At 42.0% G+C, this 18,547-nt stretch overlaps 1 protein-coding gene across 10 annotated transcripts in view; it reads right to left on the reverse strand.

The window, feature by feature from the left end:
- Positions 1–18,547, reverse strand: part of SSH2 (slingshot protein phosphatase 2) — a 303,694-nt gene that overhangs the window by 74,143 nt on the left and 211,004 nt on the right. For 8 of the 10 annotated variants that reach the window (XM_021928216.2, XM_003912549.4, XM_003912550.4 and 5 more), the window contains one exon: positions 5,109–5,212. In XM_021928216.2, coding sequence (XP_021783908.1) covers positions 5,109–5,156 — 48 coding nt within the window. In that variant the 5' untranslated portion in view covers positions 5,157–5,212. Of the gene's footprint in view, positions 1–5,108; positions 5,213–8,398; positions 9,731–13,280; positions 14,867–18,547 lie in introns of those variants that run through there. The other 2 variants (XM_009190024.4, XM_017950473.3) reach the window with 2 other exon arrangements.

Raw genomic sequence — 18,547 nt, forward strand, 5'->3', positions numbered from 1 at the left:
CATATGCATAAACCCAAGAGAAAAGAAAACATATGTCCACCCAAAAAGTTGTACACGCATGTATATACAGCATTATTCATAATAGCAAAACAGTGAAAACAACTCAAATGTCTATCAAATGATGAATGGATAAATAAAATGTGGTATTATCCACAAAATGTAGTATTATTTGGTCATGAAAAGGAATGATGTACTGATACATACTATACCATAGATGACCTTTGAAAACACGCTAAGAAAAAGAAGCCTGTCTCAAAAATCCATTTATATGAATCCATTTATAGAACACCCAGAATAGGCAAATCTACAGAGACAGAAAGTAGATTCGTGGTTGCTTAGGGCTGGGAGAGAGGGTGAGAGAAATAGGGAGTGACTGCTAATGGGTATCGGGTTTATTTTCAGGGCGATAAAAATGTTCTAAAACTAGATTGTGGTGATGGCTGTACAACTCTGTGACTCTTCTAAAAACCAATGAATGTACACTTTAAATGAGTAAACTGGGTGAATTACATGCTATGTGGATTATATCTCAATAAAGCTGTTAAACAAAAAATAAAAGGACAAGTATGAAGAGATAAAGTGTTAGGTATAAACAATGAAAAGCTACCTGAGTTACAAGTTGCAACTGCATTAAGCAGCTGGGGATACTTTTTATTTTATTTTTTCTCGAGACAGGGTCTTACTCTGCCACCCAGAATGGAGTACAGTGACGCCATCACGGCTCCCTACAGCTGTGACTTCCTGGGCTCAAGCAATCCTCCCACCTCAGCCTCCAGGGTAGCCAGGACTACAGGTGTGCACCACAACGCCTGGCTAATTTTTTGTATTTTTTGTAGAGATGAGGTTTCACCATGGTGCCCAGGCTGGTCCCGAACTCCTAAGCTCAAGCAATCTGCCCATCTGGGCCTCCCAAAGTGCTGGGATTACAGGCACAGACCACTGCACCAGGCCGGAGCTTCTTTAAAACTAACTTTCCTTCTGTCCTACCAGTAGAAATAACCAGAGGAAAGGATTTTTAGGGTGGAGAACTTCTGGAGGAGAACCCTAAATAGCAGCCCAAAGTCCCCACTCCGAACACTACTGGCCCAAAGATTCAGCTGGCTTTTCTGAAGCTCAGACAAAAAAAGTCAGGAGGCCTACTCAAGTAAGCCTTCTTATGTGAGTTGGAAGCTCAGGTTTGTTAGCTGCGAAAAGTATTGCTCTGAGCAAACTGCATATCATTTCCTACTGGGCAACTGTACTTCACAGAGTCTAATATAAGGCAATATATTGACATAGCATTAAGATAACCTTCCCTACATTTTCCCACCATATACTTCACTGCTAGGAGCTAAATTTCAATTTTCTATTGGATTTTATAGACTTTTCATTGTTTCCATTTAAAATACTGGCAGACATTCGCCTGTAATAGCCTTCTTTGCAAAATACTATTTGGATATTTCAAATGCAGGCCAGTTAAAAAATTCTAACTAGTTCAAGAAACATGCATAAGGAAATACAACTAGACACGGTAAGCCCTTGACCTGCTCTCAATTCTGCCATCAACTTGCAGTTACTGTGGGCTTGGCCAAGACAGCTTCACTTTATGTGACAGCCTGGCTCTTGTAAGCCAAGTTTATACTCGCACTGCCTCATCTGTTCCGGTCTGGATCACAAATCAAGTCCATTCAGCTTGTGTTAAATCTGCTTTTCTTTTTAGTATGAGGAAAGCTAAGTGAACGATGTCAAGTAGAAACCTGGGTGGCAGCTGAGTGTAGAAGTTTGACCAAAGAAAAATGCCAACCAGTGCCAGGAGCTTTAAAAGCCATTGACCCCATTAACTACTACATGCCATAGAGTAATTTGCCCAACATCCTAGTCAAACTGGATTTAAACCAATAATTTGTCTTCTTTTTACTGTGAGGGATAAATATCCACACTAAAAAGAAATAAAAAGCTTAGTGGGCATACTTCTTCCGCACATTCAAGTGTTTTGGGGAAGCGTCCTCCCCTACCCGACCTCTAGTACTGGACACTGGGGAGGAAGGTTTTAGAAAGTGCAATCCAAGCTAATTTCCAAAAGAGGTTATTTCCTCCCTTACTCTAAAAAATTTTCCATGGCTGGAGAGTTCTGGTAGGAGGAAAATATTGTCCAAACAAAATGGATTACAATTCTGAGCTGCCACAATTGCAACTAGGTGAAGGCCCAGACAAGTAGCAGGGCAGCCACTAAAATAGCAGAGATTATCTCACTAAAGCTATGCTCAATTACTGGCTCAATGGGATCCAATATTTTTGGCTTTCACCTCTGACCTAAACACTTAAGGTTATTGCAGTCTTTGTTCCTTTCTTAGTAATTACAATTTTTTTTCCCCACTCCTGGAGGTCACAAGTAGTCAAAGTGTCACATTTATGACAACAAGCAACCTGCCTCTTTGTATACTATTGATCAGGATTAGTGTCCTCAAGCTTTTATTTTTTTTCCCCAAAATGATAAATAAGGTCTGCCGGTAGAAGAGAAGCATCAGGTTATCTTCTTAAACTGTGGATATTCTACACCTGGAAATCTCTCTCCCTAGGACACATTTTCTACAGTTCTTTTTAAACGTCATCACCACAGGTGTTCCTGATTTTAGAGAAATCCAATATAAAATAATACAATGCATATACTACTGTTAGTTGATATTTCAAAACCAGAGCTTATACTCATTCTTTGTTTATTTGATGACTCTTTGTTTATAGAAGTCCTCTGGGTTAAATTTCCAGTCTTTTTAGTGTATACATTCAAGTAGTAGACACTGGCACTTTAATATGTGACGTAATAACTCATTGTCACAGCAAAAAGTTTATCTTAGTATATTCTGTATCATTCTCCTCCTCATACCATCACTAGAGAGCAGAAAGAAATCAGAAATTGAATCTTTGATTAGTTGAAGTAACTCTGAATAAGATTCAAGGGAACAGCTAAACTTTTTTTTTTTTTTGAGACGGGGTCTCATTCTGTCGCCCAGGCTGGAGGACAGTGGCACGATCTCAGCTCACTGCAACCTCCGTCTCCCAGGTTCCAGCAATTCTCCTGCCTCAGCCTCCTGAGTAGCTAGGACTATAGGTGCGTGCCACCATGCCCGCTAATCTTTGTATTTCTCTTTTCCTTTTCCTTTTTTTTTTTTGAGATGGAGTCTTACTCTGTCACCCAGGCTGGAGTGCAGTGGTGCGATTTCAGCTCACTGCAAGCTCCACCTCCCGGGTTCACACCATTCTCCTGCCTCAGTCTCCTGAGTAGCTGGGACTACAGGCACCCACCACCACACCCGGCTAATTTTTTTTGTATTTTTAGTAGAGACAGGGTTTCACCAGGATGGTCTTGATCTCCTTGTGATCTGCCCGTCTCGGCCTCCCAAAGTGCTGGGATTACAGGCGTGAGCCACCATGCCAGGCCTAATTTTTGTATTTTTTGTAGAGATGGGGTTTAGCCATGTTAGCCAGGCTGGTTTCAAACTCCTGACCTCATGTGATCCACCTGCCTTGGCCTCCCAAGGTACTGGGATCATAGGCACGAGCCGTGCCTGGCTCTTTTTTTTTTTTTTTTTTTGAGACAGGGTCCGACTCTGTCACCAAGGCTGGAATGCAGTGGTGCAAAGATGGCTCACTGCAGTCTCAACCTCCCAGGCTCAAGTGACCCTCCCACCTCAGCCTCCCAGGTAGCTGGGACCACAGGTGTACACCACCACAATTCACTAATTTTCTTTTTTTGAAGTCAAATCTTGCTCTGTTGTCCAGGCTGGCATGATCTCGGCTCACTGTAACCTTCGCTTCCCAGGTTCAAGTGATTCTTCTGCCTCAGCCTCCAGAACAGCTGAGATTACAGGAATGTGCCACCAGGCCAAGCTAATTTTTGTATTTTAGTAGAGACAGGGTCTCACCATGTTGGCCAGGCTGGTCTCGAACTTCTGACCTCAGGTGATCCACCTGCCTCAGCCTGCCCAAATGCTGGGATTATAGGTGTGAGCCACTGTGCCCAGCCACACTTGGCTAATTTAATTTTTTTTTAATTTTAATTTTTGTAGAGATGGGATTTCACCATCTTGCCCAGGCCAGTCTCAAAGTCCTCGACTCAGGCAATCTTCTTGCTTCAGCCTCCCAAAATGCTGGGATTACAGCTGTGAGCCAATGTGCGTGGCCCACCTGAACATTTTTAACCTGAACACTCAAAACCTTAACTGAGGGCCAGGCGCGAGGGCTCACGCCTATAATCCCAGCACTTTGGATAACCGAGGCGGGCAGATCACCTGAGGCCAGGAGTTCGACACCAGCCTAGCCAACATGGTGAAACCCCATCTCTACTAAAAATGCAAAAATTAGCTGAGCGTGGTGGTGCATGCCTGTAGTTCCAGCTACTTGGGAGGCTGAGGCAGGAGAATTGCTTGAACCCGGGAGGCGGAGGTTGCAGTGAGCTGAGATTACGCCATTCCACTCCAGCCTCGGCGACAGAGTGAAGGTCTCGGGAAAAAAAAAAAAAAAAAAAAAAAAAAACCTTGGCCGGGCACGGTGGCTCAAGTCTGTAATCCCAGCACTTTGGGAGGCTGAGGCAGGCGGATCACCTGAGGTCAGGAGTTCGAGGCCAGCCTGGCCAACATGGTGAAACCGTGTTTCTACTAAAAATACAAAAATGAGGTGGGTGTGGTGGTGGGCGCTTGTAGTCCCAGCTGCTCAGGAGGCTGAGGGAGAAGAATCGCCCCCAGGAGGTGGAGGTTGCAGTGATCTGGGATCATGCTACAGCACTCCACCCTGGGTGACAAAGCGAGACTCCGTCTCAAAAAAACAAAACGAAACAAAAAAATCTCAGTCTTAACTGAGAAGTTTCATATAGCTTCATTAGAGTATTTTGGTACCTTCTTATAATTATTCTAACAAAAATGTATTGAACATCTACTAAGTGTAAAAGACTTTTTGCTAAGTGCTAAAAAAATGGTCTCTGAGGGTAAAAGAAAAGTGATTACAGCACAGTACAACACTTTCTTTCACCATTTAAAGAACTTCTGAAGAGATGGGGATGAGGTAATCAGCCTTTTAGAATGTAACACAAGATATAGTTACCAAGAAAGAAATAGTATATATGCCAGCGTTACCTGCATGTTTGTTCCGTCTGTGGCTGATTCTTGGTGTGGATGAGCCATTTCCCCGTGGTAGAAAAAGGGCAGCACCTTTGACAGTTAGAAAGCTCTCGCTGATGCTACAAGGAAAAAGTCAAAAGAAAATAAATTATTTAGGAAAGGAAATCAAAGGATAGGATGGATAACCACTTTAGGATTCTCTCTTCCCTATTCCAAAGTTCCAACTTCATGGAACGAAGTAAAAACATAATCAAGAGAGGCTGTGGTTACTCACGCATACACTGCTGCCTACTCTAGACAAGTTTTCTTTCTTTTTCTTTTGTGAAAGGGAGTCTTGCTCTGTTGCCCAGGCTGGAGTGCAGTGGCGCAATCTTGGCTCACTGCAACCTCTGCCTCTTGGGTTCAAGCGATTCTCCTGCCTCAGCCTCCTGAGTAGGCTGGGATTACCGGCGCCCGCCACCATGCCTGGCTAATTTTTGTATATTAGTAGACAGGGTTTCACTACATAGGTCACTCCTGACCTCAAATGATCCGCCCACCTCGGCCTCCCAAAGTGTTGGGAATACAGGCGTGAGCCACCGTGCCCGTCCTCTAGATAAGTTTTCTGAAACAAAACTTACAATATTCTTCTTTTTTTTCTTTTTTTCTTTTTGCTCTGTTGCCAGGCTGGAGTGCAGTGGTGCGATCTTGGCTCACTGCAACAACCTCCACCTCCTAGGTTCAAGTAATTCTCTTGCCTCAGCCTCCTGAGTAGCTGGGATTACAGGAGTGAGCCACCATGACCAGCTAATTTTTGTATTTTTAATAGAGACGGGGTTTTACCATGTTGGTCAGGCTGGTTTTGAACTCCTGACCTCATGTGATCCACCCACCTTGGCCTCCCAAAGTGCTAGGACTACAGGTGTGAGCCACTGAGCCCAGCCAAAACTTACGATATTCTATATACAGTACATGGCGGCAGTTAAGAGCGGAGGCTCTGAAACCAGAATGTCTGAGTTTGAATCCTAGCTTTACTTCCTCCTACCAGAGTAGGCCTAAATTTCCTTATCTGTAAAACAGGGATAATAAAATGAAGTTGTTGTGAAGAGCCAATGAGAACACAGCGTCTTAAAGTGGTGCCTAGTATACAGTAAAAAGCCCTTAATAAATATTAGTTATAAGTAGATTAGTAGAAGGTTATCAGTAATGATGTTTCAATACTGTCCTAATCAGATGTGAAGTATGTTACAATATTTAGCTACTAATAATAGGTCCAAAATTTGCAAAAAAGATTTATGTTTAAAATATACACCACAGTAAAGTATTACCTCAAAATTTTACTACTGCCAACTTGCATCCCCATACTCAGTGAAAAGAAGTAGTGGGCAGGAAGTGTGTTTAACCCACTGGAGTTTGTCATTCACAAGATGATAATAAAGGTGCAGAATTACTGCTGAGGATAGCGGCTATTCAAAATAAAATTACTGGTCTAGTCACGGTGGTTCATGCCTGTAATCCCAGTGCTTTGGAAGGCCAAGCCAAGAGGACTGGTTGAGGCTTGGAGTTCGAGACTAGACTAGGCAACACAGTGAGACTCCATCTCCAAAAAAATATTTTAAAAATTAGCTGGGGGTGGTATCACATGCCTGTAGTCCTAGCTATTCAGGAGGGTGAGGTGGGAGGATCGCTTGAGCCTAGGAGTTCGAGATTATAGTGAGTTATGATGGCGCCATTGTACTCCAGCTGGGGTGACAGAGCAAGACTCTGTCTCTCAAAAAAAAAAAAAAAAAAAAAAGCAAAAAAAACTAGTGGATACCCATATATAACCAGAAAATAAATCTAAGTTATTTCATATCAATAAACTAAATAAGCCTTTCAAGTTATCCATCAAGTTTCTCACAGAATCTGAAAGGATAGAACTTAACTCACGAAGGCCAAGTTTAGAAATACTTAATAGAGGATTCTAAATTGCTTTTGAGTATAGCACTGCTATTGAAGGTTAGCTAGCGGATTGTAAATGACATTGTCTACTCAATATTTCCACTTGGAAATCTTAATTGGCATGTTAAATTCACGTTGCCAAAACTAAATTCTTGAGTTCCCCTACCCTCAAGTCAATCTCTGGCCTCGTTCTCCAGCCTCATTCTCCCAGTTGTTTAGGCAAAACACCTAATAGTCATCCTTAGTGTCTTTCCTTCCTATAATATATATCTAATCCCTTAGCAAGTCCTGTGAGCTTTACTTTTTTTTTTTTTTTTTTGAGATGGAGTCTCACTCAGTCACCCAGGCTAGAGTGCGGTGGTGCGATCTTGGCTCACTGCAAGTTCCGCCTCCTGGGTTCCTGCCATTCTCCCGCCTCAGCCTCCCGAGTATCTGGGACTATAGGCGCCCGCCACCACACCTGGCTAATTTTTTTGTATTTTTAGTAGAGATGAGGTTTCCCCATGTTAGCCAGGATGGTCTCCATCTCCTGACCTCGTGATCCACCTGTCTCGGCCTCTCAAAGTGCTGGGATTACAGGCGTGAGCCACCGCACCCAGCCAGCTTTACTTTCAAATATATCTTGAACCTGCCCACTTATTCCTATCACCACTATCACACTGGTCCATGGCACCATCATTCCTTACTTGGACCACTATTTAAAAAGTTTTTCTTAAAAAAGCCTTTTACTACAGAAAATGTCAAACATACACAAAAGTAGAGGGAATACTATAATAAGGCCCCGTGTTCCCATCACATTCAAGCTTTAATTTGTGGCAAATTTTGTTTCTTCTACATCCTCACCCATTTACCTTGCCCCTGAAGTGAAACAAACCCCAGGCACTGTATGAAAACAAAAAACAAAAAACAAAAAAACTTCTTAACAGGTCTATCTGCAACCACTTCTGCCCTCCATCATCTACTCACCAAACAGCAACCAGAGTGACTTAAAAATCATATAGATCATACAGTGTCACTTCCCTGCTTAAAACCCTCCAAAGGCTTCCTTTTGTACTTATAAATAAAAAAGCCAGTCTTTAGCTTGGTCTTCAAGGCCCTGTAACATACTATAGGACTACTCCTCTGATCATACATCATCTCCCCTTTTGTTTACCATGATCTGTGATTCTTCTTTTTGTTTCTTCAATGTTTCAGGGCCTTTGTGCTCTCTGTTCTCTACTTGGAATACTTTTCTTGTGGCCTGTTACTATGTAAGTCTCAGCTCCAATATCACTGCTCCTTCCCCCAATTCCAATCATACTTTATCCTGTTGTTCTGTTTTGTTTCCTTCAGAATATTTATCATAAACTAAAATTATATTTATTCACATGCATACTTGTGGTTACCTTCCTATAGTAGAATATAAGCTCCATGAGAGCAAGGACTTAATTTTGCGCATCACTGTAGCTGCAGCACTGGAAACAGTGTAAGGCACATATTAGCTGCTTGAACAATAGGTGATGGATGAATGAATTTATCCCAGGTTTTTTCCACACTGTATATCTGTCCTGTCACTGTAGCAGAAACTGTAATTTAGGACAAGTCTCACATGTAAAAATCATCATTATAGAACTCAATATATGTGGCAGATTAATGGACTTTAAAATGTTTGATGATAGATTAGCAAATGAAATTAAATCACCTCTATAATGTTATCAGACACTGATTCAATTTTATCCTTTAATAAAGTCCATGAAGCTAATAAAACCTTTGAGGTAACCTGCCAAATAGACTGAAACATGTCTTCTAAAAACAAAAGAATAAACAAATGTCACTTTAAAAATTTGCATGCTGGCTGGGTGTGGGGGTGTCTTGATTTTGTTTTGTTTTCATCTTTAAATAAAGCATTGCTCTCTTGTGGTCTGTTGCACAAGCCTTGTCTGTTGTTACATCCGTGATGTTCACATGCCACCCTACTGTGGGTCACTCTGTTCCACTCACATTACGGGAACAACCTAAAACAAAATGTCTGAGTGACAGGATGAGTGGGCTACACCACAGACAGGAAATGAAATTCACACTTTTGCCAACACAGCAACTGTTGCTTTACTAAATGAAAATATTTTAAAAATAAAGGTTAAATACTCTACCTATTCACCAGGCAAAGTAACAGCTTTGGACACTGTAGGTTCCAGTAAACAAAGGAGTTCGCTACATCTACAAAAGAACTGTGTGTATTTGTTGAACAGTTTAAAACAATTGAACATACTTCAGTCATTCCTTTTGTAAGATAGGTAGTTTCTCTTTGACAAACACTATTTTAAGAACTTCCTGGTTTTTGGAGTTCAGTAATACTGTTTTTTTAATAGATATATTTGTTGCTTATGCTTTAAAGCATATCTAAGTACATTCTTGCTTTAAAGCATATCTAAATGTGTTATTTAAAATGTATGTAGGGCTTTCTCAAAGTAAGGGTTAAGGAGCTAAACAAAGGCCATTGGTTAGTTCAAAGCCACCTGGACTCTGAAAACTCCTGATTATAAAAGAAAGGTCAGGAACCAAACTCACATATAGTATAAATATCACAAATTCACACATAAGAGGCTTTCCTATTTGAAACACAAATGTCAATAAATTTTTCTGATGGAACAAAATGCACAAGGTAGGCCAATAGACTACTATTTGTTTTTTTTTGTTTTGTTTTGTTTTGTTTTTTTTTTGAGATGGAGTCTTGCTCTGTCGCCCAGGCTGGAGTGCAATGGTGAGATCTTGGCTCACTGCAACCTCTGCCTCCTGGGCTCAAACGATTATCATGCCTCAGCCTCTCAAGCAGCTGGGACTACAGGCATACGTCACCATACCTGGCTAATTTTTGTATTTTTAGTAGAGATGGGGTTTCACCATGTTGCCCAGGCTTGTCTGGAACTCCTGACCTTAAATGATCCGCCCAAAATTGGCCTTAAATTGGCCTCCCAAAATGCTGGGATTACAGGTGTGATCCACAGTGCCCGGCCCGAGACTACTATTTAATACTATTATAATAGGTGCGATATAGGCTCCCAGAGACTTGTGGCAGACAATCTGGATGGTATAATCAATCCTCTTTATTCTGTGGCCCCAGGTTATGACCCCTCAGTTATCAAAAAAGTGACATTCTGTTGGTCACAAGGGGACCAGAAATAAGTGTGTGGCTGATTACAAAAATCTCTTATCATAACGGAAAGAAATTCATAGCATGGAAGTGATAAAACAAAATTTATAACCACCACCAGAGTTTAGGGAGATAAAATTCCACTTGAAAATTAAATGCTTTATTTGCATATGAAGAAAATTATATGTAAATTTAATCGCATATACTTTTGTGTAAGGTAAAAGGTTGGTATATCTTGCCAGAATAATAAAAGATTTATTATGTAAATATGTCTTTCTGAAATAGTTGCTTAAAAATTCAATTGACATGGAGTTGTCAGTTGTCTAATTAAAAGTCTGTTCTTGCTGGGTGCAGTGGCTCACGCCTGTAATCCCAACACTTTGGGAGGCCAAGGCGGGTGGATCACCTGAGGTCAGGAGTTGGAGACCAGCCTGGCCAACATGGCAAAATCCCGTCTCTACTAAAAACACAGAAAAATTAGCCGGGCGTGGTGGCGGGCGCCTGTAATCCCAGCTGCTAGGGAGGCTGAGGCAAGAGAATTGCTGGTACCTGGAAGGCGGAGGTTGCAGTGAGCTGAGACTGTGCCACTGCACTCCAGTCTGGATGACGGAGTGGAACTCCGTTTCAAAAAAAAAAAAAATCTGTTCTTTAAAAAGGCAGGTGAAAACTTTTTCATGTTTCTGAATTGACTAGTTCTGTAGAGTCTAGCACAGAAACAGAACTGCAGTAAACTCTATGAAGTCATTTGTATGTGATTACAGATGCCTAAGTTAAATATAACCCCAAAGGACTTAAGAACCCCTACAGTAAGGAATAAATGAGATAAAGAGAATACTATTTTCTTGATCTAAAGAGAATAATTAGCTGCTTGATACAAATATGACAGGATCACCTTTCTAATAGAGCACTCGTGACAGTGAAGTCCTCCAGAGTCTTTATAACTTAAAAACATCTATGCTTCTCTTTGCCATAGACTGCTTGCTCAACAAGGGGAAAGTCAGCCCTGGTTAAGAAATATATATATATATGTATATATATGTGTGTGTGTATATATGTAAATATGTGTGTGTATGTATATATAATGAGCTAATAATAGCTAACCCAACTAGATATCTACTGTATGCTGGGTGCATTTTACACTACTTTATTTAACCTTCCTAACAATTCTATGAAGTAGGTACTAGTAAAAGACTGAGGGCTCAGAGATCATAAATTACTTGCTTAAGATCATACAGCTAGTAAGCCTAGCAAGCCTCAGAGCAAGGATTCAAACCAAGATTTGACTTGAAAGCTTATGTTCCGAATCATTCTCTACCATGTTGTTTTCGCTTTATGATATAGTTTATGGTAGACGAAATACAATGTCTTCCGTATACACCTTTTCAACAGAATGGAATTTAAAAGTAGAGTACAGGGGCTGAGTGTGGTGGTTCATGCCTGTAATCCCAGCACTTTGGGAGGCCAAGGAGGGTGGATCACTTGAGGCCAGGAGTTCAGGACCAGCCTGGCCATGATGGTGAAACCCCATCTCTACTAAAAATACAAAAATCAGCCAGGTGTGTTGGCTCACACCTGTAATACCAGCACTTTGGGAGGCCAAGGAGGGTGGATCATTTGAGGCCAGGAGTTCGAGACCGGCCTGGCCATCATGGTGAAACTCCGTCTCTACTAAAAATATAAAAATTAGCCAGGTGTGGTGGCACACGCTTATAATCCCAGCTACCTGGGAGGCTGCGGCAAGAGAATTGCTTGAACTCTGGAGGTGGAGTTTGCAGTGAGCTGAGATCATGCCACTGCACTCCAGCCTGGGCAACAGAGTGAAACTCCATTTCAAAAAAAAAAAAAAAAAGTAGAGTACAGGAGTGAGAGAAAACTACTGATATCCATTTGGATTCCAACTCTTCTCATTTTCCCCAGCACTTTCCCAACAAGGCCATAAACAGAAAGACCATACTGAGGGGGATAAAGAACATGTCTGAGAGATGAATCCAGATAGTAGAGCAAGTTGTAATATCTGCTGGGAATGACGGTGGCATCTCAGTCTCAAAATATTGAGGAAAGAGTACTCGGCTTTAAAAATATTTGGGAAAGTGCTCTGTGACAATCCCTTCTGATCAAAATCACTTCCTAAAGTACAACATTTGTTAACTGGTAGTTTCTTCTTAAAAAGTGTGGAGGAAAAGGTCAACTAAGGGAAGAAAATACTTAACTGTTCTGAGGTTGAAATAATCTTTGAGGAATGTGGCCAGGGTGATCATCCATGACCAGCAGGAAGGTCAAGAAAGCAAAACAAAGCAACAACATACCTGGCCTAATTGCTGAACGTCAGTTGGATAGAAATTCCACTGTTCTACATGCACACATACAAGAAGAAATGGCTCATTTACTATGAGAAATCAAGTGGCAGAAAGTAGATGTTATACTAAAATGAAGGAAACAGATTTTCATGTTTATAATGTTTGTAATGCCAAACTCTGGAGTTGGTTTGAAAATTCTGCTTGAAGCCAAAATCAGCAGGCATATTATTGTGTAATATTGGCTGCATGCAATATTATTGCACAAGGTGAGTGGTTGGTATTTACGTTAAATTCAAGTACCACACATAATCTGAACTCATACTTTCGTCTTGAAGAATACTCATCTAGCAAAAACTTTCAAATACATTCCACTCTCCCAATATTTTTCCCCTCCTGATAAGCTTTCTCTGCTTAGTTAATTTTCAGATTCAAGGTGCTAGGACAGCTTCTGTCAACCCCACTAGGTGGAAAGGAATTCATGTTCTCACTTGGTGTGACCACACCACAGACAGGGAATTTCATAATAAAAAGTTTCAAATATCAGACCAGAGTTCAAGGAACTACACAGCTATCAATACTAATGCCTAATGAAAAAATCTGGCCAAACTCCTAAAACAGGAAGGAAAAAGTAATTATTCCTTGATGTATGCAACCTGGCTGCAAAAGTCAAAAGGACACCTCCAGGGAGTGAAGAAAATGTGATTCTGTAATCCTAAAGGAATTCAGAATACAACAGGAGAAAATCCAAACCCAAATATCGTACTGTTCTCTGTAAGTAGACATTCCTCCCCTACCCCCGCAGCATGACCAAACACTGAATATTAGAATGCCCAGCCATACCTGGAATCCTCTCTCTGAGGGCATTGATTTCCCAGACACATGCCTCTGAATGCAAGTGTCAGGATTATTTCTATCCTTATCACCAGACAAGCAGAGACTGGGCCACGTGAGTAGACCAATTACTGGCCAAAGCAGAGAAGAGCTTAGGACTCTGGTTCTTACTCAGTAACAATAGCCATCAGACTTAGTTTCAGCTAATCTTCCACTTAAACTCTGTTGCACAATGCCGAGCACAACTACACTAGGATGCAGCTATCTGTTTTTCCCCTTTCCTAAAACTGAAGGGGAGAAAAAGGATCTTTTTGTTTAAGACTGAGAGACAAATTCCAATCTGGACAAAACTCCCTGGTCATTTCACTACAGACCATAAATCGAAGGCAAAAACAAAACAAAAAACCAAAATTACTTGTTCTGCTCATTTTGAATGTTCATTTACTGATAAGATCTTCTAATTCCATTTTTGCTTTAACCATGTGCATCTTAGAAATGTCTGACAGAGACATAATTTAGGATCAATAATTTTACCACTGGTCATACAATTAACCTTCTAGTTTTTACAGACGGGGAACATCTGCTTTGACATTTGTTGTTTTTGGCTGTTCAGCAATAGATTTATCTTTTTCAATATCACCCTACTCTCCTTTTGGGGAATCCATTCAAATGTGGTTTTGGTGGCTTCCAACTCTGGAACTGCAAGGGGTTTTGTAGGAAGCTGGAATGTGGCTTACATCTGGCCAGCTGGAAATTCTCCCCTTGGAATCTGAATCTCCCCTGGAAACTTTCCCCTGGGACCATACCCCATTATTCCTATTGCTTTGGATACATGGGGAGTGTCGAGGTATGGGACAGTCTGCTCCTGCTCCCTGGTCTTCCCTGAATGACCCTAGCTCTTTCCTTTGAACCTCAAATATCTGAGACAGGTCTCAGTCAGTTTAGGAAGTTTATTTTGCCAAAGTTAAGAATGTATGCCCGTGACACAGCCTCAGGAGGTCCTGACAACATGTGCCCAGTGTGGTCGGGGCACAGCTTGGTTTTATACATTTTAGGGAGACATGAGACATCAATCGATATATGTAAAATGTACACTGGTTCTGTCAAGAAAGGCGAGATAATTTGAAGTGGGGAGAGGACTTCCAGGTAATCGGAAGATACAAGACAAATGGTTGCATTCTTCTGGGTTTCTGATTAGCCTTTCCAAAGAAGGCAATCAGGTTTGCATTTATCACATTGAGCAGAGGAGGGATGACTTTGAGTTCTGTCTGTCCTTTGTCCACAATTCCTAGTGAGGGAGGTATGTAGCTTTTAAAAATCTTAGTAGCTATCTTTTTAGGAATAGAATGAGGGGCAAGTTTGCCCTAAGCACTTCCCAGCTTGACTTTTCCCTTTGGCTTGGTGATGATTTGGGTGATGATTTGGTGATGATTCTGAGATTTATTTTCCTTTCATACATCTGTTCTCTAAGTTTGGTCCTCTAGTCTTCCATTAGGATGCCTGACATCTTTCTGACAAATATTTTACTTATGATAGTTAAAATTCATTTCTGGCTGGGCGCGGGGGCCCACGCCTGTAATCTCAGTACTTTAGGAGGCCGAGGTGGGCGGATCACTTGAGGTCAGGAGTTCGAGACCCATCTGGCCAACATGGTGAAACCCCCATCTCTACTAAAAATACAAAAAATAGCCAGGCGTGGTGGCATGTGCCTGTAATCCCAGCTACTCGGGAGGCTGAGGCAGGAGAATCGCTTGAATCCGGGAGGCGGAGTTTGCAGTGAGCCGAGATCACATCACTGCACTCCAGCCTGGGCGACAGAGTAAGACTGTCTCAAAAACAAAACAAAACAAAACATTTCTGAGCTTGTGACAGAGAATCTAACATATCAACGGAAGCCCAGAGAATTTACTGATTTACCCTAAAATCACATAGCTAGTTAGCAGTAGGGCCAGGCTTAAGCCCCCATGTCATCTGACACTCTGGGCAGCACTTTAGTCCTTTATTCTGTTAGATGTCATTACAACAGGACATATTGCTAAATAATAGCTTAAACAACTAGCAGTTAAAAACACTGCTGGTCGAGGCTGGGCGTGGTGGCTCACACCCGTAATCCCAGCACTCTGGGAGGCTGAGGCAGGTGGATTACAACATCAGGAGTTCGAGACCATCCTGGCTAAAACAGCGAAACCCTGTCTCTACTAAAAATAGAAAAAATTAGCCAGGTGTGGTGGCATGCGCCTGTAATCCCAGCTACTCGGGAGGCTGAGGCAGGAGAATCACTTGAACCCGGGAGGCGGAGGCTGCAGTGAGCCAAGATTGCACCATTGCACTCCAGCCTGGGCGACAGAGTGAGACGCCATCTCAAACAAACAAACAAACAACTAACAACCAAAAAACAACACCATCACTGGTCAGTTCATCTGAAGAGAATAAAGGCAGGATTCCACTGCAAAGCTTGGTATGATGCTTGTTCTACTTTTCTTTCTCTTTCTTTTCTGTTTTTTTTTTTTTTTCTTTTAGCTTTTGGTTTGAGTTTTAAAGTACTACCAAATCATGGAAGATGAGAGCTCGAGGGCCTTTAGGAGTCTAAGGCAGGGCTCTAAATGGAAGTAGTTGGGCCTAATTCACCATATGTCTTGTGAGACCAAGCACAGATCTAAAATAATTTTGACTTTTGAATACCTTTGAAAAGAACACACCCTATCCCATTCCTCCAGGTAGCCACCATTCTTGGATTTATACCAGGCAGCCTTGCTACAAAACACTTCTGAGTTTGAGCTAAGACCCAAAAGACCAGACTTTATCATGACACCACTGCTGTCTTCTTGTCTTCCTCTTTGTGCGGCCACCTTAGCAAGGTTCGGCCTCAGTCTTGCCTCCAGTAGCCATCCAAAAATAACCACCACCTCCCTCACCCCCAAACAAAAACAGAAAACAAAAACCTAGGTGCCCAGGAAAGGAACTGGTCTCAAGCAACTTCCCAACACACAACCGACCCTAGTTCTCCTGGTGACTGACAGCGGTGGAGAGTTTTGTTTTTGAGAAGGTCCTCCTCCAAAGAGAGGAGAAACTGCCTCAGCTCAAAGGAACCCATTTCCCTTACAGACTGAATCCACAAAGCTTCATGGTCCTGCAGCCCTAAACTCTAGATTTAAATACCATTTCAAAACGGAAAAATTTAAAAGCTGTCTGGACCCAAAAGTAAATGACCTGAAAAGTTCTTTCTCAGTATTTAAAATGCTGGATGTCTTGGTTACTAAGAGACATGACCAACATGTCTTTTTGTTTTGTTTTGCTTACAAACAAAATAAACAAAATAAAAGGAGATTGACTCAGAAAAACTGTTCAGCATTTGAAAAATAATTTCATTTGCATGATTCAACAAATGCCTTCCCAGGTATTTAAAAACACACCTGCAGAAGAAACGCAAATTAGGCTTTCAAGCATTTGGCCTAAGTGTCAAACCCTGTTTTCAGACCATTCTCTTTCACCCTTGGCAATGTGTCTTTGAGGCTAAGGTCATCTTCTGTTCTTTGTTGCTGTTACCTTCTGATATCCTTGTCACTCTTTTTTTTTTTTTTTTTTACCCCTTATCTTGTTCAATCTTCTTTCCCCAATTCCTACTATAATCTTAAGATATTTCAGTGTTCATACAGATGAACATCCAACAACTTTGTCTCAAAATTTCCCATCCTCTTGGTCTTTAAAGACCTTCACTCCTTTTAGACTTCTAATTCACAGGGTCCCTCTGGAAGTCACAAGTTCTTGATGGACTTAATTTCAGAAATTAAACTCTCACTTTCTGATTACAACTCCCTCTCCTTGTAATTCCCAAGTGTTCACTCCCTCTTTAAGCTGAGGGAGACTCCTAGACCCCTGATTCCTCAATTTTTCCTTTTTTTTTTTTTGTTTTTTGAGACAGAGTGTCGCTCTGTTGCCCAGTAACGGTGCAATCTCGGCTCACTGCAACCTTTGCCTCCTGGGCTCAAGCAATTCCCCTGCCTCAGCCTCCAGAGTAGCTGGGATTACAGGAATGTGCCACTGCACCCAGCTAATTTTTGTATTTTTAGTAGAGACGGGGTTTCGCCATGTTGCCCAGGTTGGTCTTGAACTCCTGACCTCAGGTAATCAACCAGGCTCGGCCTCCCAAAGTGCTGGGATTACAGATGTGAGCCACCGTGCCCAGTGATTCCTCAGTTTTTTTTTAGGCTATCAACCTCCTTTTGGCTTTTTCTTCCCTAACCAACCTAGTCCCATGTCCTATTTCTTTCTTTTTTTTTTTTTTTTGAGACGGAGTCTCGCTCTATCACCCAGGCTGGAGTACAGTGGTGCGATCTCGGCTCACTGCAAGCTCCGCCTCTTAGGTTGATGCCATTCTCCTGCCTCAGCCTCCCAAGCAGCTGGGACTACAGGCGCCCACCACCACACCCGGCTAACTTTTTGTATTTTTAGCAGAGACGGGGTTTCACCATGTTGGCCAGGATGGTCTCAATCTCCTGACCTCGTGATCCACCTGCCTTGGCCTCCCAAAGTGCTGGGATTACAGGCATGAGCCACCGCGCCTGGTCCACATGTCCTATTTCTTTCTTTCTTTTTTTTTTTTTGAGACAGAGTCTCGCTCTGTCACCCAGGCTGGAGTGCAGTGGCGTGATGTCAGCTCACTGCAACCTCCGCCTTCCAGGTTCACATCATCTCCTGCCTCAGCCTCCCAAGTAGCTGGGACTACAGGCACCTGCCACCAGGCCCGGATAATTTTTTGTATTTTTAGTAGAGACGGGGTTTCACTGTGTTAGCCGGGATGGTCTCAATCTCCTGACCTCGTGATCTGCCCGCCTCGGCCTCCCAAAGTGCTGCGATTACAGGAGTGAGCCACCACGCTTGGCCTCCATGTCCTATTTCTCAACTGGTTTCCCTACAGTCTATTCTCTTTGCTCCTGATTTCCCTTCATAATACTACAGCTTAAAATGATATGGCTATTTGATGTGTTATTTATTATCATTATCTGTCTGAGCAGTAACTCTCTGTTGTTTAGCACATTACCTGACACTAAATAAATGTTTAGTAATTATAGTAATTCTACATTGGAATCAATGAAAGAAAAGCAGCTGAACACTTAAGGAGGTAAGAAACCATGCCTCTGGATGCCACAGCACATTCACGGTCTCAGTGCAAGGATATCAGGATGACAGCAACCACACTGACTTGACTCAGCGGGGCACTTAACACCTCTGGACAGCTCCCTCTCCTATTCTTTTCCACTGTTATTTCAAACCCT

Source organism: Papio anubis, chromosome 17, assembly GCF_008728515.1.
Source record: "Papio anubis isolate 15944 chromosome 17, Panubis1.0, whole genome shotgun sequence".
NCBI classification, from domain to species: Eukaryota; Metazoa; Chordata; class Mammalia; order Primates; family Cercopithecidae; genus Papio; species Papio anubis.